At 50.7% G+C, this 27,406-nt stretch overlaps 1 protein-coding gene across 2 annotated transcripts; it reads left to right on the plus strand.

Annotated features, from left to right (window-relative positions):
* The first annotated feature begins 388 nt into the window (after positions 1-388).
* SUPT5H (SPT5 homolog, DSIF elongation factor subunit) lies at positions 389-26,733 on the plus strand. 2 transcript variants are annotated; one of them, XM_007523988.3, is made up of 29 exons: positions 389-725; positions 5,755-5,908; positions 6,646-6,711; positions 7,275-7,286; positions 7,785-7,854; positions 7,980-8,048; positions 8,173-8,238; positions 8,761-8,791; positions 9,268-9,336; positions 11,388-11,639; positions 11,827-11,916; positions 12,020-12,090; positions 12,582-12,687; positions 12,914-13,007; positions 13,102-13,238; positions 15,028-15,183; positions 15,283-15,429; positions 16,969-17,115; positions 17,198-17,323; positions 20,046-20,130; positions 20,421-20,531; positions 20,624-20,726; positions 20,804-20,931; positions 21,020-21,125; positions 22,023-22,181; positions 22,291-22,459; positions 22,539-22,742; positions 26,096-26,191; positions 26,281-26,733. In XM_007523988.3, the coding sequence occupies exons 1-29, from the start codon at positions 651-653 to the stop codon at positions 26,422-26,424; spliced, it is 3,243 nt and encodes a 1,080-aa protein (XP_007524050.1). In that variant the 5' UTR covers positions 389-650; the 3' UTR covers positions 26,425-26,733. The 2 variants fall into 2 exon arrangements, with proteins under 2 accessions (XP_007524050.1, XP_016044005.1); XM_016188519.2 differs by lacking the exon at positions 7,275-7,286.
* Positions 26,734-27,406: the final 673 nt, after the last annotated feature.

Consider the following 27,406-nt stretch of genomic DNA (forward strand, 5'->3'; position numbering starts at 1 on the left):
CTTAGTGGTTCTATGAGACTAAATCCAAGTTGCTCATTTGTTATTAGTATTTGTGAATCCCCTGTATTCTCTCACGCACAGCTTGGCATACACTGCGCCAGTGGTCCGAACTAAACTCAAAACACAATTCCCAGCTGGTGGAGGTCTGGTCTGAGTTGGGACTAATTCTCTCAACTCTGACCCTCCCAAGATGTCGGTTTCATGTCGCTACATTAAGACTAATACTGCCACTCTCAATATGGCGTCCCAGAAGTACGTCGGCTGGGCAGGGAAAGTCCCAGAGATCTCGCGTTAGCTCATGGGCCACCGATAGGCTCTCGCGAGAGTGCACGTCAGCCCTGTAGCAGACGTCGTGTGAAAATCCGCCGTAGGAAGGTACAGGTGGGATCAGAGCGGGGGGAAGGCTGAGCTGGCCCCGGGCAGGGAGGCTTGCGTGTCGTGATTGTAGAGACTGGATCCGGAGAGCTGGGTGGTGGAGCAGGGGGCGTAAAGGGTCCCCTTCCGAGTTCCCCTCTGCCAGAACGAGACTTCCGGAAGTGCTTTCAGGTCCCCCCGCCCCCCGGAACCGCAGGGGAAACTGAGGCTCAGGGTGGGGCTCCGAGACGAGGGGTGCGCGCTGAGGCCGCGGTGCGTCCCTGCCCGAGCAGACGATGTCGGACAGCGAGGACAGCAATTTCTCCGAGGAGGAGGACAGCGAGCGCAGCAGTGACGGCGAAGAGGCCGAGGTCTGTGGCTGGGGCGCGGGGAGAGGGAGAGCACGGGCCTCGGGGCAGGAGGCGCCCACGGGTGCTCGGAGGGATCCTGACCCGCCCCGGCCTCTGGGAGCTTCCCGGTCGTCTGGTGGGGGGTGGGGGGAGAGTCGGGGAGACCAGACCTGGGCGGCTGCAGGGTGGTGGAATGACAGATGGTGGGTGTGTGTGTGTGTGTTTCGAGATGAGATTTATTCTGGGGGCCGAGCGGTGGCTCACCGTGCTGAGCGCCCATGTGAACATCTGCCAGGACTCAGGTTCAAGCCCCTGGTCCCCACCTGCAAGGAGGAGGAAACTTTTTTTTTTTTTTTTTACATTTTTTAATATATTTTTAAATTTTTTAAATTTATTTCTTTATTGGGGAATTAATGTTTTACATTCAAGAGTAAATACAATAGTTTGCACATGCATAACATTCCCCAGATTCCCATTTAACAGTACAACTCCCACTATGTCATTTATCATCCTTCATGGACCTGTGTTCTCCCCACACACCCACCCACCCCAGAGTCTTTTACTTGGGTGTAATACGCCAATTCCATTTCAGGTTCGAATTGTGTTTTCTTTTCTAATCTTGTTTTTCAACTTCGGCCTGAGAGTGAGATCATCCCATATTCATCCTTCTGTTTCTGACTTATTTCACTCAACATGATTTTTTCAAGGTCCATCCAAGATCGGCTGAAAACGGTGAAGTCACCATTTTTTACAGCTGAGTAGTATTCCATTGTGTATATAGACCACAACATGCTCAGCCACTCATCTGTTGTTGGACACCTGGGTTGCTTCCAGGTTTTGGCTATTACAAATTGTGCTGCCAAGAACATATGTGTACACAGATCTTTTTGGATGGGTGTGTTGTGTTCCTTAGGATATATCCCCAGGAGAGGAATTGCAGGGTCATAGGGTAGGTCCATTTCTAGCCTTCTGAGAGTTCTCCAGACTGTTCTCCACAGAGGTTGGACCAGTTGACATTCCCACCAGCAGTGCAGGAGGGTTCCTTTGACCCCACACCCTTTCCAGCATTTGCTGCTGTTACCTTTTCTGATGTATGACATTCTCACAGGAGTGAAGTGATACCTCATTGTTGTCTTGATTTGCATTTCTCTGACAATCAGAGACTTGGAGCATTTTTTCATGTGTTTCTCGGCCATTTGGATCTCTTCTGTGGTGAATATTCTGTCCAAGTCCTCCCCCCATTTTTGGATGGGGCTATTTGTTGTCTTGTTGAGTTTGGCAAGCTCTTTATATATGTTGGTTATTAAACTCTTGTCTGATGTATGGCATGTAAAGATCTTCTCCCATTCTGTGAGGGGTCTCTTGGTTTGGGTAGTGGTTTCTTTTGCTGTAAAAAGCTTTTTTTTAAATTTTTTTTTTAAATATTTATTTTATTTATTCCCTTTTGTTGCCCTTGTTGTTTTATTGTTGTAGCTATTATTGTTGTTGTCGTTGTTGGATAGGACAGAGAGAAATGGAGAGAGGAGGGGAAGACAGAGAGGGGGAGAGAAAGATAGACACCTGCAGACCTGCTTCACCGCCTGTGAAGCGACTCCCCTGCAGGTGGGGAGCCGGGGTTCGGAAAAAGCTTTTTAATTTGATGTAGTCCCATAGGTTTATACTTGCCTTAGTCTACTTTGTAATTGGATTTGTTTCATTGAAAATGTGGGAGGAGGAAACTTTTAAAAATATTTATTTATTTATTCTCTTTTGTTGCCCTTGTTGTTTTATTGTTGTAGTTCTTATTGCTGTCATTGTTGTTGGATAGGACAGAGAGAAATGGAGAGAGGAGGGGAAGACAGGGGGAGAGAAAGACAGACACCTGCAGACCTGCTTCACCGCTTGTGAAGTGACTCCCTGGGTGGGGGGGTTTGTTTGAATGGGGATCCTTACCCTGGTCCTTGCACTTTGCGCAACCAGCGCTTAACCCGCTGTGATACCGCCCGACTCCCTGTTTGTTTTATTTTTAGTGAAAGGCGCAGAGCACTGCTCAGTTCGGGTTTATGGTGATGCTGGAGGTTGAACCTGGGACCTCAGAGCTTCAGGCATTAGAGTCTGTTTGCATAACCATTAAGCTGTCTCCCAGCACTATTTATTTATTTTTTTTACCAGCACTAATTATTATTTTGTCATTGCTGGGGCTTTACCTCCCCCCACCTAATTTTCTCTTTCCCTGAAAGACATGAATCTTCCTTCAGTTTGGTGGGGGCTGGGCTTGCACTTGGGTCCTGTGTGCCCCCCAATTAGTTTTAGTTTTCATTTTGGGATATGCTCAATCATTGGAACATACTTTTTATATATTTTTAAAATATTTTATTTATGAGAAAGATAGGAGAGAGAAAGAATCAGTCATCGCTCTGGCACATGTGCTGCTGGGGATTCACCTTGGGACCTCATGCTTGAGAGTCCAAAGCTTTATCACTGGACCACACCTTTTTTTTAACCAGAGCACTGATCAGCTCTGATTTATGGTGGTGTGGGGGATTGAACCTGGAACTTTGGAGCCTTGACAGCCTGTTTGCATAACCATTATGTTATCTACCTCTGCCCGGAACATACTTATAAAATACAATATATTTTGTTTGTTTATTTCTTGGAAAAGCACTACTCAGCTTTGGCTTATGGTGGTGTGGGGGATTGAACCTGGGAGCTTGGAGCCTCAGGCATTAAGAGTCTGTTTACATTATCATAATGCTATATCCCCACCCGCCTAGTTACTTTTTTTTTCCTTTTTTTTATATCAGTTTTTCTTTATTGGAGAGATTAATGGTGTACAGTTGACAGTAAAATACAGTAGTTTGTACATGTGTAACATTTCTCAGTTTTTTCCACATAACAATCTCACCCCTTCTAGGTCCTCCTCTGCTTTCATGTTCCAGGACCTGAACCTACCCCCAACCCCCAGAGTCTTTTCCTTTGGTGCAGTACACCACCTGGTGACTTTTTTTTAAAAATTATTTATTTATTTATTCATGAGAAAGATAGGAGGAGAGGAAGAACCAGCCATCACTCTGGTACATGTGCTGCCTGGGATTGAACTCAGAACCTTATGCCTGAGAAGTCTAGTGCCTTAGCCAATGTGCTACCTCCTGGACCAGACACTTTTTAAAACAAATATTTATTTTTAATTAATATTCATTTATTTATTTATTCCGTTTTGTTGCCCTTGTTTTATTATTGTAGTTATTATTGTGGTTGTTACTGATGTCGTCGTTGTTGGACAGGACGGAGAGAAATGGAGAGAGGAGGGGGAAGACAGAGAGGGGGAGAGAAAGACAGATACCTGCAGACCTGCTTTGCTGCCTGTGAAGCGACTCCCCTGCAGGTGGGAAGCCAGGGCTGGAACCGGGATCCTTACGCCAGTCCTTGTGCTTTGTGCCACGTGCGCTTAACCCACTGCGCTACCACCCGACTCCTTACACACATTTTTAAAAAATTTCTTAAATTTATTATTATCTTTATTGTTGCAAAGTGCAAGGATCCCGGTTTGAGCCCCCGGCTCCCCACCTGCAGGGGAGTCGCTTCACAGGCGGTGAATCAGATCTGCAGGTGTGTCTATCTTTAGCTCCCCTTCTTTGTCTTCCCCTCCTCTCTCCATTTCTCTCTGTCCTATCCAACAACAATGACCTTAATAACAATAATAACCACAACAATGTTAAACAACAAGGTCAACAAAAGGGAAAATAAATAAATATTTTTTAAAAATTAAATAAAAAAGTAAAAGAACATTTGTTGTTTTTTTTTTTAGCTTTATGGTCATATATATATATCTATCTTTTTTTACATATTTTACTTAGTTTATTATTTTAATGAGAAAGTATAAATATAGAGGGAAAGATAGATACCAGAACACTGCTCAGTTCTGGCTTATGGTGGGGCTGGGGATTGAACCTAGGACCTCAGGCTTGAAAGGCTTTTGTATAACCATTAAACTGTCTCCTCAGCACATATATATGTGTATATATATATATTTAACTTTTTATATTTATTTTCTCTTGTTTTTTATTGTTGTTGTTATTGATGTCGTTGTTGGATAGGACAGAGAAATGGAGAGAGGAGGGGAAGACAGAGGGGGCGAGAAAGACCTGCTTCACCGCCTGTGAAGGGACTCCCCTGCAGGTGGGGAGCTGGGGGCTTGAAACAGGAGCCTTATGCTGCTCCTTGTGCTTCACACCACCTGTGCTTAACCAACTGCACTACTGCCTGACTGCCCTTCCTTCTTCTTTACTTATTGGATAGAGACAGCCAGAAATCAAAGGGGGGAAAGGGGGTGACAGAGAGACAGACACCTGAAGCTCTGTTTCACCACTCGCACAGCTTTCCACCTGCAGTTGGGGACTGGGGGCTTGAACCCAGGTCCTTGCACATTGTGATGTGCTCTCAAACAAGTGCACCACCACCTGGCCCCCACAAACTTAACTTTCTTCCTTCTTGCTCCTTCCTTTCTTTTTTTTACTGAGAGCATTGCTCATCTCTAACTTATGTTGGCTCTGGTGACTGAACTTGGGACCTCAGAACCTCTGATAGGAAAATTTTTTGCATAACCATGATGCAGTTTCCTCAGCCCCATATGCACAATTTGAAAACTCCTGGGTGATTTGTTTTCATTCAGCTCCCTCTGCTCTGCACACACCCACTTCCACTCCGGCCAGGCCATCTGGTCACCTTCCTGTCACTGTACCTCCACCAATCCAGTCAAACCTGGGACCTGATGCAGGCTCCCCTCCCACTGCTACCCCTTGTGAGACTTAGCATGTGACAGTTTCAGGGCGTTTTAGGAAAATGCATCTTGAGGAAGTGAGAACTATATCTCAACACACAGGAGTGGGAGATAGCACAGTGGTTATCCAGAGAGACTCTAATGCTTCAGGTTCCAAAGCTCCAGGTTCACTTTGGGGTCTGTGACTGACCTGCCAAAGCTGACATCACCCTTAGGGTTAGTGTGAGAAATTGCTGTCTGTGCTTTTGGGATCTAGAAAGCATGGTGCCCCAACCTTTTCTGACCCCACAGGTAGAGGAGCGTCGGAGTGCAGCAGGAAGTGAGAAGGAAGAGGCTGAGGAAGAAGAGGAGGAGGAGGAGGAATACGATGAGGAGGAGGAGGAGGAGGATGATGACCGACCTCCCAAGAAACCCCGCCATGGCGGCTTCATCCTGGATGAGGCTGGTATGTCCTTGTAGTGCTGAGGCTTCTACCGTCAGTCCTCTGGTTCCTCTAGGGTTATGGTGAATCACTGCTCCTGGAGGCCAACTTTCTCCTTTTTTAAAAAAAAATATATAGGATAGGACAGACAAATTGAGAGGGGAGGGGAAGATAGAGAAGGAGAGGGAAAGATAGATACCTGCAGACCCGCTTCACTGTTTGTGAAGCAACCCTCCCCCCCTGCTGGTAAGGAGGCAGGGGCTCAAACCAGCATCGTTGCACAGGTCCTTGTGCTTTGCACTGTGTGCACTTAACCCAGCACGCTAACCCCCCCCCCCCGCCCCCACCCATTTCTGTTCTTACTTATTTATCTGTTTATTTGTAGTGGAGCCAGGGCCTCACACATAGTGATTGGTTTCCAGAGCACTGCTCAGCTCTAGCTTACCATGGTGCTAGGGACTGAACTTGGGACCCTGGAGTCTCAGGCACGAGAGCATGTACATAACCATTATGTTGCCTCCCCAGCCAGGGCCACTTTCTCATTCAGACAGAGGGGAGAGGTAGTACAGAGCCTGGAGGTTCTGTTAGGAAAACCTGACTCTGGCTTGGAGCAGCTCTGTGGGCTTCCCAGTGAGAATCTCCCCTGTCTGCCCCTCAGCATCTCAGGGGAGATGTTTCCTGGGGGCCTTTCCTTGTGCTAAGGTCACCTTTGCCCCAGCTGGCTCCCCCCTCTTCTCACCACTGTGCTTTCCCCGGTTTAGATGTGGACGATGAGTATGAGGATGAGGACCAGTGGGAGGATGGAGCAGAGGACATCCTAGAGAAAGGTACGTGTGGGCCCCCTCTCTCTCTCTGCAAGACCTTAGGGTGCAGCCATGACAGCCTGGAGAGCCCCCCCCCCCCCCATACCCCACCTTCTTCACCTCGCTTCTTTCTGTCTGCCAAGAGGGACCAGCTCCTTCCGTTATTCCATATAGGCCCATGAGTTGGGGGGGTGGGGGGCGGGGACTGTGGGGTGGAAAAAGGACTCTTGAGACCCCAAAGCCCCAGTGAATCCTTTCTGAGGGTTGTGGAGTGGGTGGGCTCTGTCTGAAGAAACCCCCTACTTCCTGGGCCAGTGCTCTGCCTGCCCTGTTTTTTTTTTTTTTTTTTTTTTCTTCTTTTGTTCTGTGCGCCTCATACATTTCGGCTTCTTCCCCACCACCCGGTGCCTGGCCTTTATATTTGATTTTCAACCTCTCTGTGTCCCTCCCAACCCTTCCCCCACAACCCATTGGTTGATTTTGCTGCTATAATTTGGCTCATACTTTGTCTACCCTCGCCCACCACCACCACCACCACCACCACCACCACCACCACCACCACCACCACCTCCACCTCCTCCAAGTAGAAGAGATTGAAGGTAAGAGTCTGAAAAGTGTGATCTGGCGTCTCCTCCTTCCTGCCTTCACCCGCACCCCTGTCTGGCCTTGGAGGCACTGATTCATGTAGGCTCCAGTGTTAGGGAAGTGTTTTTTTTTTTTTGGGGGGGGCAGGGGGCCAGGTCTCTAGCAGTTGTTGACTTGGGGTAGTGTGTCTGTATTTACATGTGTGTGTGGTTGGGGTGGAGGGTGGAGTTCTGGAGCTGTGTAGACAGACCATGTGGTGTGTGCGGGGCAATCACTGCTGAACAGCCCCCAGCTGAGCCTCTCCCGCCCTACATCTTGCTCATGAGAAGCAGGATGCTGAGTGGGACAGAGGGGGATGGTGAGGGTGAGGGTGGTGGGGGCTGGGGGTTTCCTCAGTGAGGTGTCTCCTGCCCCAGAGCGCCACTCTGGCCCACTTAGTCCCTCCCATTTTCTGCAAGTCCCTGCTTTGCACCTTCCCTTACCCCACCTGCCCGTTTGGCTCCCCCCCTTAGCTTCCAACATTGACAATGTCGTCCTGGATGAAGACCGTTCTGGGGCTCGCCGCCTGCAAAACCTGTGGAGGTAAGCAGGGAGGGGAAATGGTGGGGCTGGCTGTCTTGCAGGGAGGTCTGGGGGAAGGCAGCCCATGTTCTGCTTAGCCTTCAGTACGTACATGTTAACGTCTCCCTGCTTCACACACACCTCAGGGATCAGCGAGAAGAAGAGCTAGGCGAGTATTACATGAAGAAATATGCCAAGTCATCGGTGGGAGAGACGTACGTAAGGGCATAGGCAGTGTGGGGAGGCTGGGGGGCCAGTAGGTGGATCCTCGGGGCAGGGGTTGTGGGGGAGCCTGACAGGATTTCACCCCTTCCCTCCTGATCACCCTTCTTTCGCCAGGGTGTATGGAGGCTCTGATGAGCTCTCAGACGATATCACTCAGCAGCAGCTGCTCCCAGGAGTCAAGTAAGCTGGGTGGAAAAGGAGGTCTGAGGTGGGAATCTTGTGACCGGGGTGATGAACCTACACACGTCACTTTGTGAAATAGTGAAGACACAGGCTGGGAGTGTGGGGGTGGCGAGTCCGGTAGAGTTGCACACGTTACAGTGCACAAGGGCCTGGGTTCCCCACTTGCAGGAAGGCAGCTTCATGAGCGGTGAAGCAGCACTGCGGGTGTCCGCCCTCTCAGTTTCTGTCTCTATCAGAAGGCAAGGGAGAAGGGAGAAAATGGCTACCAGAAGTGGTGGATTCATTGTGTTAGGCATGGGGCCCCAGCGACAACCCTGGTGGGGAAAAAAAAAAAGAAAAAGAAAAGAAATGTAGGGGCAGACAGGAGGGACAAGTTGTTGTTTTCTTTCTCGCCTTCTACCAGTGGATGGAAGGACAGAGGGAGAGTGGATGTGGAGCAAGACAAAGAAATGAGTCTTGCCCTTTATTCTGATAAGCACACAGTTTCCCTAAAGAACTTCCTTTGCCTTTCCTGCTTAGGGATCCCAACCTGTGGACTGTCAAATGCAAGGTGCGTGCTCGGCCTCATGACTTGGGGGCAACAGTGATGAGGGTGGCTGGCTTACTGGGGAGAACTGTTCACCTGCCTTGAATCCCCTTGGCCTGCCAGTCTCTTAGTCCTTTTCTCTCTATCCTTCTCTTTCCTCCCCCTCACATACTATTTCCTTTGTCCTTCTTCTTTTCTTTGTACTTACTTATTTTTAACCAAACTACTGCTCAGCTCTGCCTTGTGGTGCCGGGGATTGAACCTGAGACTTTGGAGTCTCAGGCATGAAAGTCCTGTTGAAGAACCACTGTGCTAGTCACCCATCTACATACTACTTCCTACCCTTATTCTTGTCCATCTCTCTTGCTCTGTCTCCCTCCATTTCTTATGTTTCTCTTCTCCCTTTTCTTTCTTGTCTGCTCACTCTACCTCACTTGCTAGCATCTCCTACCCCTGTTCTCTCGTGCCATCATCTCTCTTAAACTGATCTCTCTTTCCAGATTGGGGAGGAGCGAGCCACGGCCATCTCCTTGATGCGCAAGTTCATTGCCTATCAGTTCACAGACACGGTAAGTTGGGTAGGCAGGGAATTTAGGGGTGAGATACAGGGCGGAGCCCAGAGGGGGAGGGACAGCATGCTTTTTTTTTTTTTCTCTTTTAATTTATTAATGAGAGAAATAGGAGGGAGGTAGAGAGAGAGAACCAGACTTCTCTCTCGTACATGTGCTGCTGGGGATTGAACTCAGGACCTCATGCTTGAGAGACCAACGTTTTATCCACCGCGCCACCTCCCGCACCACGACAGCGTGCTTTTTTAATTTAATATTTATTTATTTTCCCTTTTGTTGCCCTTGTTGTTTAACATTGTTGTGGTTATTGATGTCGTTGTCATTGTCGTTGCATAGGACAGTGAGAAATAGAGAGAAGAGCGGAAGAACTAGAGGGGGAGAAAAAGACAGACACCTGCAGACCTGCTTCACCGTTTGTGAAGTGACTCCCCTGTAGGTGGGGAACCGGGGGCTTGAACCTGGATCCTTATGCCGGTCCTGGCATTTTGCGCCACGTGCGCTTAACCCACTGCCCTCCTGCCCCGACTCCCGACAGCGTGCTTGTTAAGGGAGCTGCTTCCCCTGGAAAGCACTCTCTTCTTTGAAGTGGTCGGTGTGCATGACAGGTGTTGCCTTCTCAGTCTGGCCGAGTCTCCCAGCCCCTGTCGCCTTCTAGAAGTCGACTATTTACTTCTCAAGCCGTTGCTGCCTGCTTGAGTTCTGCCATCCTGTTCCTATTCTGGAGGGGGTCCTACAGTAGACCAGTGTGAAGCAGTTTGGCCAGGGACAGAGACTCTGGAAGGGAACTCCTGAAGTCCTTCCTTTTCTTTTTATCTTTTGATTGATTGATTGATTTTCCCTTTTGTTGCCCTTGTTTTTTTATTGTTGTTGTAGTTGTTATTGATGTAATCGTCGTTAGATAGGACAGAGAGAAATGGAGAGAGGAGGGGAAGACGGGGAGAGAAAGATAGACACCTGCAGACCTGCTTCACCGCCTGTCAAGTGACTCCCCTGCACGTGGGAAGCCGGGGGCTCAAACCGGGATCTTTATGTGGGTCCTTGAGCTTGGCGCCACGTGTGCTTAACCCACTGCACTACTGCCCAATTCCCCTTTTTCTTTAATTGCCACCAGGGTTATCGCTGGGGCTTGGTGCCGGCACTACAGATCCACTGCTCCTGGCAGCCATCCCCCCACCCCCATTTTATTCAATAGAACAGAGAGAAATTGAGAGGGGAGGAGGCGATATAGAGAAGAAGAGAGGAGAAAGGTAGACACCTGCAAACCTGCTTCACTATTTGTGAAGCATCTCTGTTCCAGGTGGAAAGCAGAGGCTCAAACCTGGGTCCTTGCACATAGTACTTACTTTGTGCACTTAACTGGGTGTGACATCATCTGAGCTCCTCCTCCTCCTTTCTTCCTCCTTCCTATTTTATTTAATAGGACAGAGAGAAATTGAGAGGCATGGGGAGATAGAGTAGAAGAGGAAGACCCCTGAAGCCCTGTTTCACCATTTGTGAGACACCACCACCGCCACCCCCAACCCCGTGTGGGGAGCAGGGGTCCTTTTGCGTGGTGATGTGTATGTTCAGACGGGTGTGGTGCCACCTGCCACCCGGCCCCGTTGCCTTTTCTTCCGCTTGGTCTTTTCACTGAGCCCTCCCCCCGGCTGCTCTGGTGCTGTTCTCTGGCTTTCTGTCCATTACTGAAAACAGGGACTTTGTACTGGTGATACAGGCCCCAGTCATTAGTGATTGATTCCTCCCTTTGCTTTGAGGTGCCTGTTAGATTAGAAGTTCTGTATCTTCTGGTAGGATTGACCCTTTGATCACTAATAAGAGGCAGAGCACATATTTCCCAGTGTGCAGGGACCCAGGTGTGAGTGTCCCCTCGATGCACAGGATCATCTCCAGGAGGCCATTTCTCGAGCAGTGGAGAGGTGCTGGGGTAGCTCTCCTCTTCCTCCTCCATCTCGGAGGTGGAGCCCCATACCTCAGAGTCCAAGGGTAAACTGGCTGAGAGACTGCTGAGTGGCAGTCACGACTCACTAGCAGTTGTGCCTCGGCCCCTCCAGCCCCTCCAGATCAAGTCGGTAGTGGCGCCAGAGCATGTGAAGGGCTACATCTACGTGGAGGCCTACAAACAGACCCACGTGAAGCAGGCCATCGAGGGAGTGGGCAACCTGCGACTTGGCTACTGGAACCAGCAGATGGTGCCCATCAAGGAGATGACAGACGTACTCAAAGTGGTGAAGGAGGTGGCCAACCTGAAGCCCAAATCCTGGGTCCGCCTCAAGCGGGGCATCTATAAGGATGACATTGCACAGGTGTGTGTATGTGCATGTGTGTCCGTGTCCATGTCCGTGTGTTGCAGCCCACACAGCTTTCTCTCCTGCACCACCTCCCGGTGGTTTCTTCCCACTCATTCTCCTTCCATGGCCCTTCCTGTTTCTGGAAGGGACAGCCCTGCTCTCTGGGCCAGGACCTTCCTGACAACCTGCTTGTCCTCCTCAGGTGGATTATGTGGAGCCCAGCCAAAACACCATCTCCCTGAAGATGATCCCACGCCTTGACTATGACCGCATCAAAGCCCGGATGAGCTTGGTACCGTGAGGGCACTGGTCTGTGGGGGAATGGGGGTGCCTTGATGATCCTCTGCCAGTGGGCAACTCCTCACCCTTCCCACCCCACCCCCCCTTCTCCACAGAAAGAATGGTTTGCCAAAATGAAGAAGTTTAAGCGGCCTCCGCAGAGGCTGTTTGATGCTGAGAAGATAAGGTGAGGGTCTTTGGGGAATGTCTGGGCTTGAACCTGGGTCCTTGTGCGTGGTTGTGTGTGCACTCAACCTGTGTGCCACTGCCCAGCCTCTACATATAAGGTTCTTTCCTGATCTTCTGATGACTGGCCACTGAGATAAGGGCATAGAGCCCTTTAGCACATCTCCCTCACTCTTTCTAGCGGAATGGAGAATTATAGCAACATCCAATTTCAAGACCAGTTAGTTTTGCGGGGGTGGGGGGGCTCCAGCAGTGGGGTCAAGAGAGGAGGAGATGGAGAGTCCCCTTTCCCCCTGGTCCTGTTGTGGAACCCATGTGAACGGCCCGACTGGTTCCATTCAGATGAAGGCCCCGCTGTAGAATCTAGCTCTCCATCTTTAAGGACCTGGCTAGAGCTTGCTATGTATTCCCTTTGCCATCTGAGGAGTCTGAGCCCGTGAGCTTTCCATCTCAACCTCAACTTCCATTTTTCCCTGCTACACACACTCCCAGGTCCCTGGGGGGAGATGTTGCTTCTGATGGCGACTTCCTCATCTTCGAGGGGAACCGTTACAGCCGGAAGGGTTTCCTGTTCAAGAGCTTTGCCATGTCTGCTGTGGTGAGGGTCCCAGAGGGGTATCATGCTGGTGGGGGTGGGATGGGATGAGGGAGGGTAGCTCAGCTCTCTCTTCCCTACTTCAGTCCAGACCCCGGAAATAGTAAGTTATCTCAAAACCTGTCATGGGCAATCCTGGAGTTACAGGTGTCTCCAAGGAACTCCTTCTCCAGCCCACTCAGCTGGGCTGACACTAAGCAGACACTTCCCTTGTCTTCTGGGGGCTCAGATCACAGAGGGGGTGAAGCCCACACTCTCGGAACTGGAGAAGTTTGAGGACCAGCCTGAGGGCATCGACTTGGAGGTGGTGACTGAGAGCACAGGTTTGCCATCCTCATCTGTCCCCCAGGCCGGGCTGGGAGGTAGAGTGGCCTGTGGCCGGGGGCTCCCACCTCAGCCTTGCACCTGCCCTTCCAGGGAAGGAGCGGGAGCACAACTTCCAGCCCGGGGACAATGTGGAGGTGTGTGAGGGGGAGCTCATCAACCTGCAGGGCAAGATCCTCAGTGTGGATGGCAATAAGATCACCATCATGCCCAAGCACGAGGACCTCAAGGTGGGTGTCAGACGTCACTGGGGAGGTGGCTCAGTGGGGGAGTGCGGGCTCGATTAAGTCAGTGAGACCCCGAGTTTGACCCTCAACACCGTCAGTGCTCTAGTTCCTTTTTGCTTGTTGAATAATGAAAAATGCGTGTGTGTTTGCTTGTGTTGTGTTCAGAGCACTGCTCATCTCTGGCTTATGGTGGTGCTGAGATTGTGTCTGAGAACTTTAGTGCCCTGCATCATCATCATGATACCTCTCCATGAATATATCTTTTTACCCTTTTTTTTTTATCATTGTGGTTATTGTTGTTGTTATTGATGCTGTTGTTGTTGGATAGGACAGAGAGGAATGGAGAGAGGAAGGGAAGACAGGGGGAGGGAAAGAGACACCTGTAGACTTGCTTCACTGTTTGTGAAGTGACCCCCGCAGGTGGGAGGCAGGGGCTCGAACCGGGATCCTTCCACCGGCCGTTGTGCTTCGCACCACGTGTGCTTAACATGCTGCGCTACTACCCGACGCCCCCCTCCCCCCATGAATATATTAAAAACAAAACCACCAAATCTCTATCAAGGACTGGCAAGTTAGCTCAGTCAGAAAGTACTCTGTTTTGTCACATGCTTGACTGGGTATGAGTCAGGCTCCCATGGCAGTGAAGGTAGCTTTAGTGCTGTGATGTCTTTCCTTCTCTCTCTCTCTCTTTTTTTTTTGTTATCTTTATTTATTGGATAGAGACAGCCAGAAATCGAGAGGGAAGGGGGTGATACAGAGGGAGAGAGAGAGACATCTGCAACCCTGCTTCAGCTTCACCATTTGCAAAGCTTTCCCCCTGCAGGTGGGGCCCAGGGGCTTGAACTCAGGTCCTTGCACACTGTAATGTGTGCGCTTAACCAGGTGTGCCACCACCCTGCCCCACTCCCTCTCTGTCTCTGTTACTTTCTTTTCCTTTTTCTTTAATCTTTTTTTTAATGTTTTTATTGTTTGATACAGACAGCCAGGAATCAAGAAGGAAGGGGGAGATAGGGAGAGAGACATCTGCAGCCCTGCTTCACCACTCAAAAAGCTTTCCCCCTGCAGGTGGGGACCAGGTGCTGAAGCCTGGGTCCTTGTGCATTGTAACATGTGTGCTCAGCCAGTTGTGCCACCGGCTGGCCCCCTCTGTTACTTTGTAATGTCTGTGCCTAGCCAAGTGCATCACCAACTGGCTCTTTCTGTCACTGTCTATAAGAAAAAGTCAACTCAGCGTCACTGGCGATGACAAAAAACAAAAACACAGGGTTGAGGGTGTGAAGCCACAGTAATGAGATGGCTCCCTAATGTGAGTTTGTTTAGGGGTGTGTGTCTGTCTCGTGTGCATGAACCTGCCTGTCAGACTAACAGAGTGTGTTTTGGGTGAGGCTGTCTAAGTGGGTCGCAGAATGTCTAGTCTGGTGTCCTGTCTGCAGCCCCTTTCTGCGTGGTTCTTCAGGCCTGTCCCGGTTGACCTTCTGTGACTCTGATGCATGGTCATCAGGCAGTCTGACTTGTCCTAGTGGCTGTGGTTGGGTGGGTGGCATGAGCCTGGAGGAGTCCTGGTGAGTGTCTTTTCTTTCGGTTTTTGTTTTTTTACGAGAGCACTGCTCAGGTCTAGCTTATGGTGGTTTGGGAGATTGAACCTGGGACTTGAGAGCCTCAGGCATGAAGGTCTCTTTGCATAACCATTATGCTATACCCTCACCCATGAGGGTCTTTTCTGAGAACAGCTTAGGGTGGGCTGACTGTGGTGTTTTCCCCTCGTCTGCTCCCCCTCATGCCCTATTCCCAGGACATGCTAGAGTTCCCAGCCCAGGAACTCCGGAAGTACTTCAAGATGGGAGACCACGTGAAGGTGATCGCTGGCCGATTCGAGGGCGACACAGGTCTCATTGTGCGGGTGGAGGAGAACTTTGTCATCCTCTTCTCCGACCTTACCATGCACGAGGTAGGTGGTGGGAGGTGGGCAGAAATGCCAAGAAGAGACCCAGATCGATAAGCCACTTGGATCCACTTCACTCCTTCCCCCCCCCACCCCACCCCACAGCTGAAGGTGCTTCCCCGGGACCTACAGCTCTGCTCAGAGACTGCATCAGGTGTGGATGTCGGGGGCCAGCACGAATGGGGGGAGCTGGTGCAGCTGGACTCCCAGACGGTGGGAGTCATTGTACGACTAGAGCGGGAGACCTTCCAGGTGTGTTGCACTCAGTGGTAGAAATTTGTCCGGTCCCCCCCACCCACCCCCCCGAGTTCCTCCTGTTGGAAGGTGGTTGAGCACAGTGACAAAGAACCCAGTCTGCTCTGGGTGGCAGACCAGGCTCTGTGTGAAGATGAGCAAGTGACAGGCAAGTCACTTGCTCTCTCTGTGCCTCACTTCCACACCCTGCCAAATGAGGATGGTGATAGCACCGAGTTCCTTTTAGTGATCGAGGCAGTGTGCACCCTAACATTTGATGCTTGCTTGCTTGGACCTAGTGATGCAGATGCCCTCCTCCCTCTTACTGCTCCCCCGTGAATGTGAGAGCCACATAACATAGTGGATGGGACCCTGGACTCGGCTCTTTGCTGCCATACTGCTATCCTGCCTAGTCTCAGCCTGAGCTTCCCCCTGTGTAAGATGGGAATCGCAGTGGCATTCACCTCAGAGGGAAGTCCTGAGACTTCAGTGGAATCTTGTGTGTGAAGAACTTAGTCTGGGGGCCTGGCACAGAGGAATGGGTAAACATTAGGTGTTATGTTACTGTCCAGCCCACACCCCCATCTTAGGCCCCTGAAGTTCCATCTGAGTGATCAGGAGGGGATATCCTCCCAAAGGATGTTTTCAGGGGACTGAGCGGTGGTGTACCTGGTTAAATGCACATGCTACCATACCGTGCTCAAGGACCCAGGTTCGAGCCCCCAATCCCCACCTGCAGGAAGGATGCTTCACAGGTGGTTGAAGCAGATCTGTCCCCTACTCCCTCTTTTTTTTTTTTGCCTTCAAGGTTATTGCTGGGGTTTGGTGCTGGCACTACAAACCCACTACAGACATTTTTGTTTCCATTTTATTGGCTAGGATAGAGAGGAATGGGGGGGGGGGGGGTAGGGAGAGAGACACCGGCAGATTGCTTTGCTGCTTGTGAAGTGTCCCCTCTGCAGGTGGGGAGCTGGGGGCTTGAACCTGGGTCCTTGTGCTTCATACATGTGCACTTAACTGGGTGTGCCAGTGCCTAGCCCCCTCTCTCTTCCTTTTGTTGCTTTTTTTTTTTTATTGTTGTTGTTATTGATGTCATTGTTGTTGGATAGGACAGGGAGAAATGGAGAGAGGAGGGCAAGACACAGAGGGGGAGAGAAAGATAGACACCTACAGACCTGCTTCACCGCCTGTGAAGCGACTCCCCTGCAGGTGGGGAGCCGGGGGCTCGAACCGGGATCCTTACACTGGTCCTTGTGCTTTGCGCCACATGCGCTTAACCCAATGCACTACCGCCGCCGGACTCCCCCCCCCCCCCTTCCTATCCCTATCTTCCCTATCTCAGTTTCTCTCTGTCCTATCAGTAAAATAGGGAAAAAAGTAAAAAAAAAAAAGAAAAAAAGGGGGGGCTTGCAGGGAGTGGTCGATTCATAGTGTTGGTACCAAGGCTCAGTGATAACCCTGAAGAAAAGTGTTTTCAGGTGATTGGGTTGACCCAGTGCCGACACCGATGCCCTGACACCACCCCAAAAAGCTTCAGCAGCCCCTCCCCCCCCATAGGTGCTGAACATGCACGGGAAGGTGGTGACCGTCAGGCACCAGGCCGTGACCCGGAAGAAGGACAACCGATTTGCGGTGGCCCTAGACTCAGAGCAGAACAACATCCATGTGAAAGACATTGTCAAGGTCATTGACGGCCCCCACTCGGTGAGTACAAGCTCCTGTGGCTGCGCCTGAAAGAATCACGGTGGGTTTGGACCATGGGAGTGACCCTCCTCTTCCCCTCCAGGACCGGGAGGGAGAGATTCGCCATCTCTTCCGCAACTTTGCCTTCCTGCACTGCAAGAAGCTGGTGGAGAATGGGGGCATGTTTGTCTGTAAGACCCGTCACTTGGTACTGGCGGGGGGCTCCAAGGTGAGGCAGGGATGGTGGCACTCTGTTGGGTAGCTGGCTTGGCTCTCTAGTTTCCCCTGGCCCCAGGAGAAATAAAAAGAGCTTGTGGAGGATTAGAAGCATAGTTCTCAGTATGAAATTAAGGTGTGTGTGTGTGTGTGTGTGTGTGTGTGTGTGTGTGTGTGTGTGTGTGTGTCTCTCTCTCTCTCTCCCACCAGAGCACTGCTCAGTTCTGGTTAACAGTGGTGCCAGGAATTGAACCTGGGGCCTCAGAGCCTCAGGCATGAAGGTCTTTTGCAAGGAGGCTGGGGGGCGGGGGGTGGCTCACCTGGTGAAGCAAGGCTACAGGTGTCTCTCTCCCTCTTTACCTATTCCTCCCTTCTCAATTTCTCTATCATATTAGGAAAAAAAAAAAGTTGGGAGTCAGGCATCAGGCGGTAGTGCAGCAGGTTAAGCACAGGTGGCGCAAAGCGCAGGGACCGGCATAAGGATCCCGGTTCGAGCCCCTGGCTCCCCACCTGCAGGGGAGTCGCTTCACAGGCGGTGAAGCAGGTCTGCAGGTGTCAATTTTGTCTTCCCTTCCTCTTTCCATTTCTTTGTCCCTTCCAACAACAACAACAACATCAATAATAACTACAATAAAACAACAAGGCGACCAAAAGGGAATAGTCTTTTGTATGACACTGTCTCCCCAGCTCTAGTCCCCCACTCCCCCCGCCAAAAACAAACAAACAAACAAACAAAAAAACAGCACTAAATAGCTCTGGCTTATGCTGATGCCAAGGATTGAACCTGGGACATTGGAGCCTCAGGCATGAGAGTTGTTTGCATAGCCATTACGCTGTCTCCCCAGCCCTAGTTTTTCTTGTTTAAAGATTGATTTTATTTATTAGTGAGAGAGAGAACCAGAGCATCACTCTGGCACATGTCATGTGTAGGATCAAAAATAGCCTCCCGCTTGAGAGGTCCAGTACCTTTCTTACTGCCCCTACCTCCTGGGCTGCATTTTGTTCAGTGTTGTTGATAACACTTGATGTAATGGCAGAGATTCTACTGCTGAGCCACCTCTCTGACTCCTGATCAGCTTTTAGATGCCAGCTACTGTTGCTAGAGCAACTCACAGGAGATGAATCTCTGTCTTCCTAGAGCTGCTACTCTCAAGTGCTTAGCAAGTGTGGGCTGATGATGTGAGATGATGGCAGTCACGTTGAAAGGAAGCGAGATGGTATAAGATGCCAATGACGGGGGCTGCTGTGGCTTTAGATAGAGGAGGTTAATAAGGACAAGCCCCTTGGGGGACGCCATGTTTCTGCAGAAACCAGAATAAATGGTGACTCATGGGAATAGTTCAGGTTAACAGGAACATCAAAGGCCCTGAAAATTGTCAGAAAGGAAATAGGCCAGGTACATGGCACAACATTTATACAAAGGTCTTTGATGCCAGGTTCAATCCCCCAGCACCACCATAAGCCAGAGGTGAGCAGGAATCTGGTCAAAAGAAAAAGTAGGAAGAGGGCCAGGCGGTGGCGCACCAGGTTAAGCGCACATAGTACAAAGCGCAAGGACCCACGGAAGGATCCCAGTTTGAGCCCCCACTTCCCGCCTGCAGGGGTGGTCACTTCACAAGCAGTGAAGCAGGTCTGCAGGTGTCTTGTCTTTCTTCCTCTCCCCCTTCTCTCTCAATTTTTCTGTCCTGTCCACTAAAATGGAAAAAAATGTCCACCAGGAGCAGTGGATACATAGTGCTGGCACTGAGCCCCAGATATAATCCTGGAGAAAAATTAAAGACAATGGAAACGTAGGAAGAGAAAGATGGGATTTGGGTAGCTGGAAGCAAGATGTGACTTTTTTTTTGACTCCAGGGTTATTGCTGGGCCTTGGTGCCTATACCACAAATCCTCTGCTCCTGGCGGCCATTTTTCCCATTTCTGTTGCCCTTGTTTTTATTGTTATTGTTGTTATAGCTGTTTTTATTGGATAGGAAAGAGAGAAATTGAGAGTGGAGGGGAAGACAGAGGGAATAGAAAGATAGACACCTGCAGACCTGCTTCACCACCTGTGAAGCAACTCCCCTGCAGGTGGGGAGCCCGGGGCTCAAACCAGGATTCTTACGCCAGTCCTTGCGCTTTGCGCCATGTGCACTTAACCCACTGTGCTACTGCCTAGTCCCTTTTTTCTTTTTTTCTTTTTTAAAGAATTTTATTTTATCATTAAAACAGTTTTTAATATATTTTGTTTACTTTTGAGAAACATAGAAGGAGAGAGAAAGAACCAGACATCACTCTGGCACATGTGCTGCTGGGGATCGAATTCAGGACCTCATGCTTGAGAGTCCGAAGCTTTATCACTGCACCACCTCCTGGACCACTATTTATTTTATTTTTGAGAGAGATACAGAGAGAAACACCAGAGCACTGCACAGCTCTGGCTTATTGTGCGGGGGATTGAACCTGGGACTTCAGAGTCTCAGGCATGAGAGTCTGTTTGCATAACCATTATGCTGTCTACCCCCCCCCCCCCCGTGACTTCTTGTGAGAGGTAGAACTCCCATCCCTGTAGTTTTGGTGTCATTAAGGTTTAAACTTATAATTGTTCGGTGGAAGTTTTCCCAAGGAGAAACTAGGGTATTGTCACCAGAAGAGAGAGGGGTGATTGCCGGGCTGGTTCAAGTGGGAACTGTTCCCAGGGGTGGCAGCCTGTTGTCCAAGCCCTGCCTGTAGTTCACTTCTCACCTCTCCCTCAGCCCCGAGATGTGACTAACTTCACCGTGGGTGGCTTTGCCCCCATGAGTCCCCGGATCAGCAGCCCTATGCACCCCAGTGCTGGCGGTAAGTGGGAGCTGGGCAGAGATGTCTAGGGGGTCAAGTGGTGGAGGTTTGGTCCACACCCACTGAACGCCTGCTCTGCTGGAGCTGAGCCTTGCTGTGCTGAGGCTCACAGACCCTGGGAGACGAAGTGTGTCCCATAGTGATGGCCCAGTGGGCTTTGGGGGGGGACCCAGAGGAGGCCCCTAACCCAATGTGGTCAAGCAGGTGCATGCTCGGGGCGGTGTTGGGGGTTGGCTTTGTGAGGTGAAGGCACATCTTTGGGCACTGGCAATATTCTCCTTCCTTCCCAGATCATCGTGGTGGCTTTGGCGGCCCAGGTGATGGTATGAGTAGGGGCCGAGGGCGGAGAGACAATGAGCTCATCGGCCAGACTGTCCGGATTTCCCAGGGGCCCTACAAAGGTGACCCAGCAAAGCCATGTGAAGGTCTGGGGGCAGGGGGCTCAGTGAGAGAGACCCCCTCCCATTGACCTGCTCTCCTGCCTCCCCCCCAGGCTACATCGGTGTTGTGAAAGATGCCACCGAGTCCACAGCCCGAGTAGAGCTGCACTCCACCTGCCAGACCATCTCTGTGGACCGCCAGCGGCTCACCACGGTGTACGGGCAGGGCCAGGAACAGGGTGTGTGCTGGGTGAGGAGAGGGCCGTGCTTAGCCCACTGTTTTGTGTCCACAGGGACTCTCGGCACCCAGGCGGCATGACTTCGACCCACGTTCGGACACCCATGTACGGTTCCCAGACACCCATGTATGGCTCTGGCTCCCGCACGCCCATGTATGGCTCCCAGACACCTCTGCAGGATGGTGAGTGCTCCCTAGGGGAGGCGGGGGATGACAGAGGGCAGGCTGCAGAGGGCACCGAACTGATGGGCACGATCCTCTCCTATTCCAGGCAGCCGCACCCCACATTATGGCTCTCAGACACCCCTGCATGATGGCAGCCGCACTCCTGCCCAGAGTGGGGCCTGGGACCCCAATAATCCCAACACACCATCACGGTGAGAACCAGCATCTGGGGGTAGAGTTTCATGCATGGATAGACTAGACTGGGTGTCCTGGGGTGGTGGGGTCACCCTGAATTTTTTGCTCATAGCCCCAGACTGGTCATGTGGAGGTTGGTACTGGGATAGGATAATCTCTCCAACCCAAACCAGAGGACCTTGTCATAGTTGAGATTTGGGCTTAGAGGACCGAGGAGAGAGCTCAGCATGTAAAAGCACCAGCTTGCCTGCCCCACAGGCTACAGGTTCAATTCCTGGCACCACCTTATGCTAGTGCTCTAGTCCTCTCTCTTTCCTGCCACCCTCTCATTCTCTCATTAAAAAAAAAAAAAAAATTGGTGGTCCAGGAGGTGGCACAGTGGCTAAGGCACTAGACTCTCAAGCATGAGGTCCTGAGTTCGATCCCCAGCAGCACATGTACCAGAGTGATGGCTGGTTCTTTCTCTCCTATCTTTCTCATGAGTAAACAAACTCTTTAAAAAAAAAAAAAAAAACACTGGAGAGAGAGCTTACTGGGTAAGGTATCTGCCATGCACATATACCAAGTTTGGGCCCTGGCCCCAACTGGGAGGTGCTGTATGTCTCTCCCTCTCCCTTTCTGAATGAGAAGGCTGCCCGTCAGAGCAGTGAAATCCTATAATCTGCAAAACCCCCCCTCCCACACACACACCAGATAAGAAACCAGCCAACCAAACAAATCAGTCTGTACTTGGGGACGTCTCTCAGGCAGGCAGTTGCTTCACTGCCTCCCAGAATCCTTAGCTGTGAAATGGAGGCCTCTGGATGGGGCCTTGGAGAGGCTGAAGTTGTCTGGGCTCCACCTCATAATTCTATTCCGGAAGCACTTCTACGCTGAGGCCAGGGCCATTCTCAACAGACTTCTCTCCTTCACAGGGCTGAGGAAGAATACGAGTATGCCTTCGATGATGAGCCCACCCCATCCCCACAGGCCTACGGGGGCACCCCCAACCCCCAAACACCTGGCTACCCAGACCCCTCATCACCCCAGGTCAACCCACAGTACAACCCACAGACACCAGGGACACCAGCCATGTGAGTCCCCTAGGGAATAGCCAGCCCCTACCCTAAGCTTTCCATGGCATCCCTAATCCTTACCTTCCCCAGTGCCCCCGGTAAACACCCCCTCCTCTTGTCTCTGCAGGTACAACACAGACCAGTTCTCCCCATATGCTGCCCCCTCCCCGCAGGGCTCCTACCAGCCCAGCCCCAGTCCCCAGAGTTACCACCAGGTGGCGCCAAGCCCAGCAGGCTACCAGAACACTCACTCTCCAGCAAGTTATCACCCCACACCCTCGCCCATGGCATATCAGGTACTGCGGGGACCTGTCAGGTACATGTGGTCCCTTGAGGGTGGCCTCCTCCCCAACCATGCTGACCTTTGCCCTGCAGGCCAGCCCCAGCCCCAGCCCTGTTGGCTACAGTCCAATGACACCCGGCGCCCCCTCCCCTGGAGGCTACAACCCGCACACACCAGGCTCAGGGATTGAGCAGAACTCCAGTGACTGGGTAACCACTGACATCCAGGTCAAGGTGCGGGACACCTACCTGGACACACAAGTGGTGGGCCAGATGGGCGTCATCCGCAGCGTCACGGTAAGCAGGGCCCAGCTGGCGAGTGGGCAGCAGCTGCTCCCACGGGGCCCCGGTCTGTGTGGTTTCTGCTTTTCTTTTTACCCCTTTAACTAGTCAAATACATCTTGCAGGGCCTATTTATAGCTGGCAAACAAATGTAGTAAGGTTGGATGTGCATGTTCTACCAGGGCAGGGAGACCTGGAGCCTGGAAGGTAGCTCAGTGGGTCAAGTGCTGACCTTCCACGTGTGTATTCTTGGATTTGATCTCTAGCACCACTTGAGAGCGTCAAGGACATCTTTGTGAATGGTGGGGTAGTGATTTTTTTTTAAATTTATTTCTTTATTGGGGAATGAATGTTTTACATTCAACAGTAAATACAGTAGTTTGTATATGCATAATATCCCCCAGTTTCCCATTTAACAATACAACCCCCACTATGTCATTTATCATCCTTCATGGACCTGTATTCTGCCTACCCACCCACCCCAGAGTCTTTGACTTGGGTGCGATGCGCCAGTTCCAGTTCAGCTCCTACTTGCGTTTCCTTTTCTGGGATAGTGACTGTGATGCCTCCCTCTCTCTCCTTTCTTTTTATTTATTTATTCCCTTTTTCTGCCCTTGTTTAATTGTTGTAGTTATTGTTGATGACGTTCTCGTTGTTGGATAGGACAGAGAAATGGAGAGAGATGGGGAGAGAAAGATAGACACCTGCAGACCTGCTTCACCACCTGTGAAGCAACTCCCCTGCAGGTGGGGAGCTGGGGCTTCGAACCGGGATCCTTGCAGCGGTCCTTGCACTTTGTGCCACCTGCACTTAACCCGCTGTGCTACCACCCGACTCCCTCTTTTTCTTCTTTTAATATACAATAAGGGGGTCCAGAAAGACAGTGCAACAGATTTTTATTTATTTTTACTTATTCCCTCTTGTTGCCCTTGTTGTTTTATTGTTGTAATTATTATTTTAATTGTTGTTATTATTGGTGTCGTCATTATTGGATAGGACAGAGAGAAATGGAAAGAAGAGGGGAAGACAGAGGGGGAAAGAAGGATAGACACCTGCAGACCTGCTTCACCGCCTGTGAAGCAACTCCCCTGCAGGTGGGGAGCTGGGGCTTCGAACCGGGATCCTTGCAGCGGTCCTTGCACTTTGCGCCACCTGCGCTTAACCTGCTGTGCTACTGCCCGACTCCCAGTGCAACAGAGTTTCATACATGTAGCCCTGGAAGTCCCAGATTCAGAGTCAAACAGTGCTAGTAGAAAAAGAACACACACAGTAAAGGGGTCCAGGGAGAGAGCTCAACCCTGGAGCACAGGATTGGCATGCCAAAGCCCCCAGGTTCAGTCCTTGGCCGTGTAGTAGGCACAACTGAGCAGTGAGAGTGCTCTGGTTCCTCTCCTTCTTTCTCATGAAATAAATCTTCTGTTTTATGTGGGCTTAACAAGTTCTGCTGCCACCTGGCCCAAAATATATCTTCTAATAACACTGTTTAAGGAGCTGGGTGGTGCCCAGTGCACTTAGTAGAGTGACCATATCATCATGCACACACACTGGTTTCTTTTCCATGCTTAAAACTTAAAGTTGGGGGCTGGTCAGTGGTGCACCTAGTAGAGCACCATTCCTACGTGCAAGGGAATGGGCTTAAGCTTTCAGATCCCAGAGGCAGAGAGGGAAGCATTGCTGCAGGTAGCCCCGGTTCTTTCCCCATTCCCTCTTAATTATGGTCTATCCTGTCAGAAAAGGGGAAGGAAGGGGGTGGGTGGGGAAGAATGCCTGATGGAAGCAGTGATTCACTGAGAAGGTGCTGAGCCTCAGTCAGAACCCTGGTGGCAGTTAAAAAAGATAGAAAGTGTGGTCTGGGAGGTGGCGCAGTGGATAGGGCGTTGTACTCTTGAACATGAGGTTCTGAGTTCGATCCCCGGCAGCACATGTACCAGAATGATGACCGGTTCTTCCTCTCTTTCCTTCTATCTTTCTAATTAATTATTTAAAAGAAAAAGAAATAAAAAAAAATTGGTGGTCTGGGAGGTGGCACAGTGATACAGCTTTGGACTCTTAAGCATAAAGTCCCGAGTTCGATCCCCGGCAGCACATGTGCCAGAGTGATGTCTGGTTCTTTCTCTCTCCTATCGTTTCTCATAAGTAAATTAAATCTATAACAACAAAAAAAAAAAAAAAAAAAGAAAGAAAGAAAATTGGGCTGGTAAAATAACTCACTTAGCATGCTGCTTTGTCTTGTGAGCAGCCCAGGTTGAGCCTGGCCTCCACCACATTGAAGCTTTGGTCTCTTTCACTCTCTGCCTCTGTCTTAAAAACAGAAACCTTAAAGCTTATCTTAGCATAAGCTAAACCTGATTAGCTTATGACTGATTGCTAAACCTGTCTTTTATTCCTAAGGAGTTATGGTTCCTAGATGCAGAACAAGCACCTTGTTGGCCCTGTAGCAAACATTAACTGAGCAAGTATTGGAGAACAGGACACCTGCAAGCCCTGCCCTTATAAATGTTATTTCAGTGGGAGATACAGATATGTTCCCAGAGAGTGACAGGCTGAGAAGCCAGACCAGGGATGGGGGCAGTGCAGGGGGCTGGGGGGAGCCATTTGAACTCAGAGGAGGATCAGGGAGGGCTTCCTAGAGGAGGGCACACCCAGGCCAAGACCTGAACAATGAGTAGGAGTAAACCAGGCCTGGGGCAGGGTTAGATGTATTAGGGACAGAGGGAATGTTCACGGTCGGGAGGTGAAGGAAAGCCTGACCCCTTTAGGGGGTTGAAATAGTGTCACTGTGACTGACAGAGATCAAAACGGAAAAGTGAATGATGAGACCGCAGAGTGACTGGGGCCAGGTCATGTGGCCGGGGAGCTCGGCCCAGCATGTCCAAGAGAAGTTGGGGGGGAGGGTAGGGGGGTTGTTTTAGAAGAATCTAAGCAGGGGAGTGGTGGAGTCACATCTGTCACCTCCTCTCTTGTTTGAAACTCAACCTGCGGTGTGGAGTGGGGTGGCTGGGCTGGGAGCACTGTGAGAGCCGCACTGCAGAACTCCAGCGAGAGAGGAGAACGGGAGCTGAGTAGAGGTGGCCGGGAGAGAACTGGCTGGCGGGGGTGAGGAGCTCTGGCTGTGACCAGGGGCCATCCCCGAGTTGGGGTCCCAGGAGGAAGGCGTGCGTGGTAACGCCTGCACTCACCTGGGTGTGCCACCGTCCAGCCAGCCCCAAAAGGCTTGTTGATCTTGCCCCCTGACCTACACCATACCCCAGACCCTGGAACCTACTTCTCCCTTTGGAGAAGTGACTTCTCACTCTCCGTGTGGGAGTGTGGGTGCCAATGCAATTGTGGGCAGGGTGGCCAGGCTGACCCCACCACCCCGTCTCTAGGGAGGCATGTGCTCCGTGTACCTGAAGGACAGCGAGAAGGTTGTCAGCATCTCCAGTGAGCACCTGGAGCCCATCACCCCCACCAAAAACAACAAGGTAAGGAAGGGTGAGTGCGGGGGTGGGGTGGGGTGGTGGTGGCTGTGGAGGTGGTACCCTGACCCTGTGCCCCCTGACCCCTTTGCCAGGTGAAGGTGATCCTGGGTGAGGATCGGGAAGCCACCGGGGTCCTGCTGAGCATCGATGGTGAGGACGGCATTGTCCGCATGGACCTGGATGACCAACTCAAGATCCTCAACCTCCGCTTCTTGGGGAAGCTCTTGGAGGCCTGAGGCAGGCGCGGCGAGTGGACTTGGCAGATCATTTGGTGGATGGAGAAAGAGCGTCCCTCCCTCCTTCCTTCCTTAGCTCTTGGCTCTGAGAACACGGGGTCTGGGTCCTAGAACAGGGCCAGCCTGTTTGCTCAGGATCTTCTTTTCTTTTCTCTCCTGAGTTGTTGGTGGTATCCCTCCCTGATATTCATAGGAATCAGAGTAGACTCTGGGGAAGGGCCCCCTCTTACTTTCTTATTTTCCTTTCTCTCCCTCCAATCAGCTTGCTTTTGTGTTTGGGTCTTTCAATAAAAAGCTGTTTGGTCAGAAGACTTGTACTAGAGTGGTGTTGGTAGAAAGGTAAGTAAGTTTGTGAAGTCATTTATTTGCAGGCTACATTTACTTCCTTGCTATATGGTCTCAGGTTAATAGTAACTGAGTCCTATCTCTCAGATTCCTCACCTTGAACAGTGACCCAAAAAACTCTTGAGAGAAATGTCTGAACTTTCCATGTGATTGATGGTACTTTACTCTTTTAAAAAAAAATTTTTTTTTTATTTATTAATGAGAAAGATAGGAGGAGAGAGAAAGAACCAGACATCACTCTGGCACATGTGCTGCCGGGGATCGAACTCAGGACCTCATGCTTAAGAGTCCAAAGCTTTATCACTGTGCCACTTCCCAGACCACTATTTATTTATTTTTAATTAAAAAAATTATACCACTTGTAATGTTCACTCAACCAGGCGTGCCACCACTTGGGAAGCATCCCACCTGAAGGTGAGAACCGGGCGTTTGAACTCAGGTCCTTGTACATTGTATGTTCTTCTACTAGGTACACCACCGCCTTGCCCTGTATTTACACTTTTAATAAAGGTAATACATAAAACACGTTTGATGTTCAAGTACCAGAAACAACTATGTCCGCAGCTTGGAGAACAATATGTACAGGATAGAATCCTCTTTAGCAGAGAGACAGGCTGGGAGTATGGATCGACTAGTC

Source organism: Erinaceus europaeus, chromosome 2 (genome assembly GCF_950295315.1).
Source record: "Erinaceus europaeus chromosome 2, mEriEur2.1, whole genome shotgun sequence".
NCBI classification, from domain to species: domain Eukaryota; kingdom Metazoa; phylum Chordata; class Mammalia; order Eulipotyphla; family Erinaceidae; genus Erinaceus; species Erinaceus europaeus.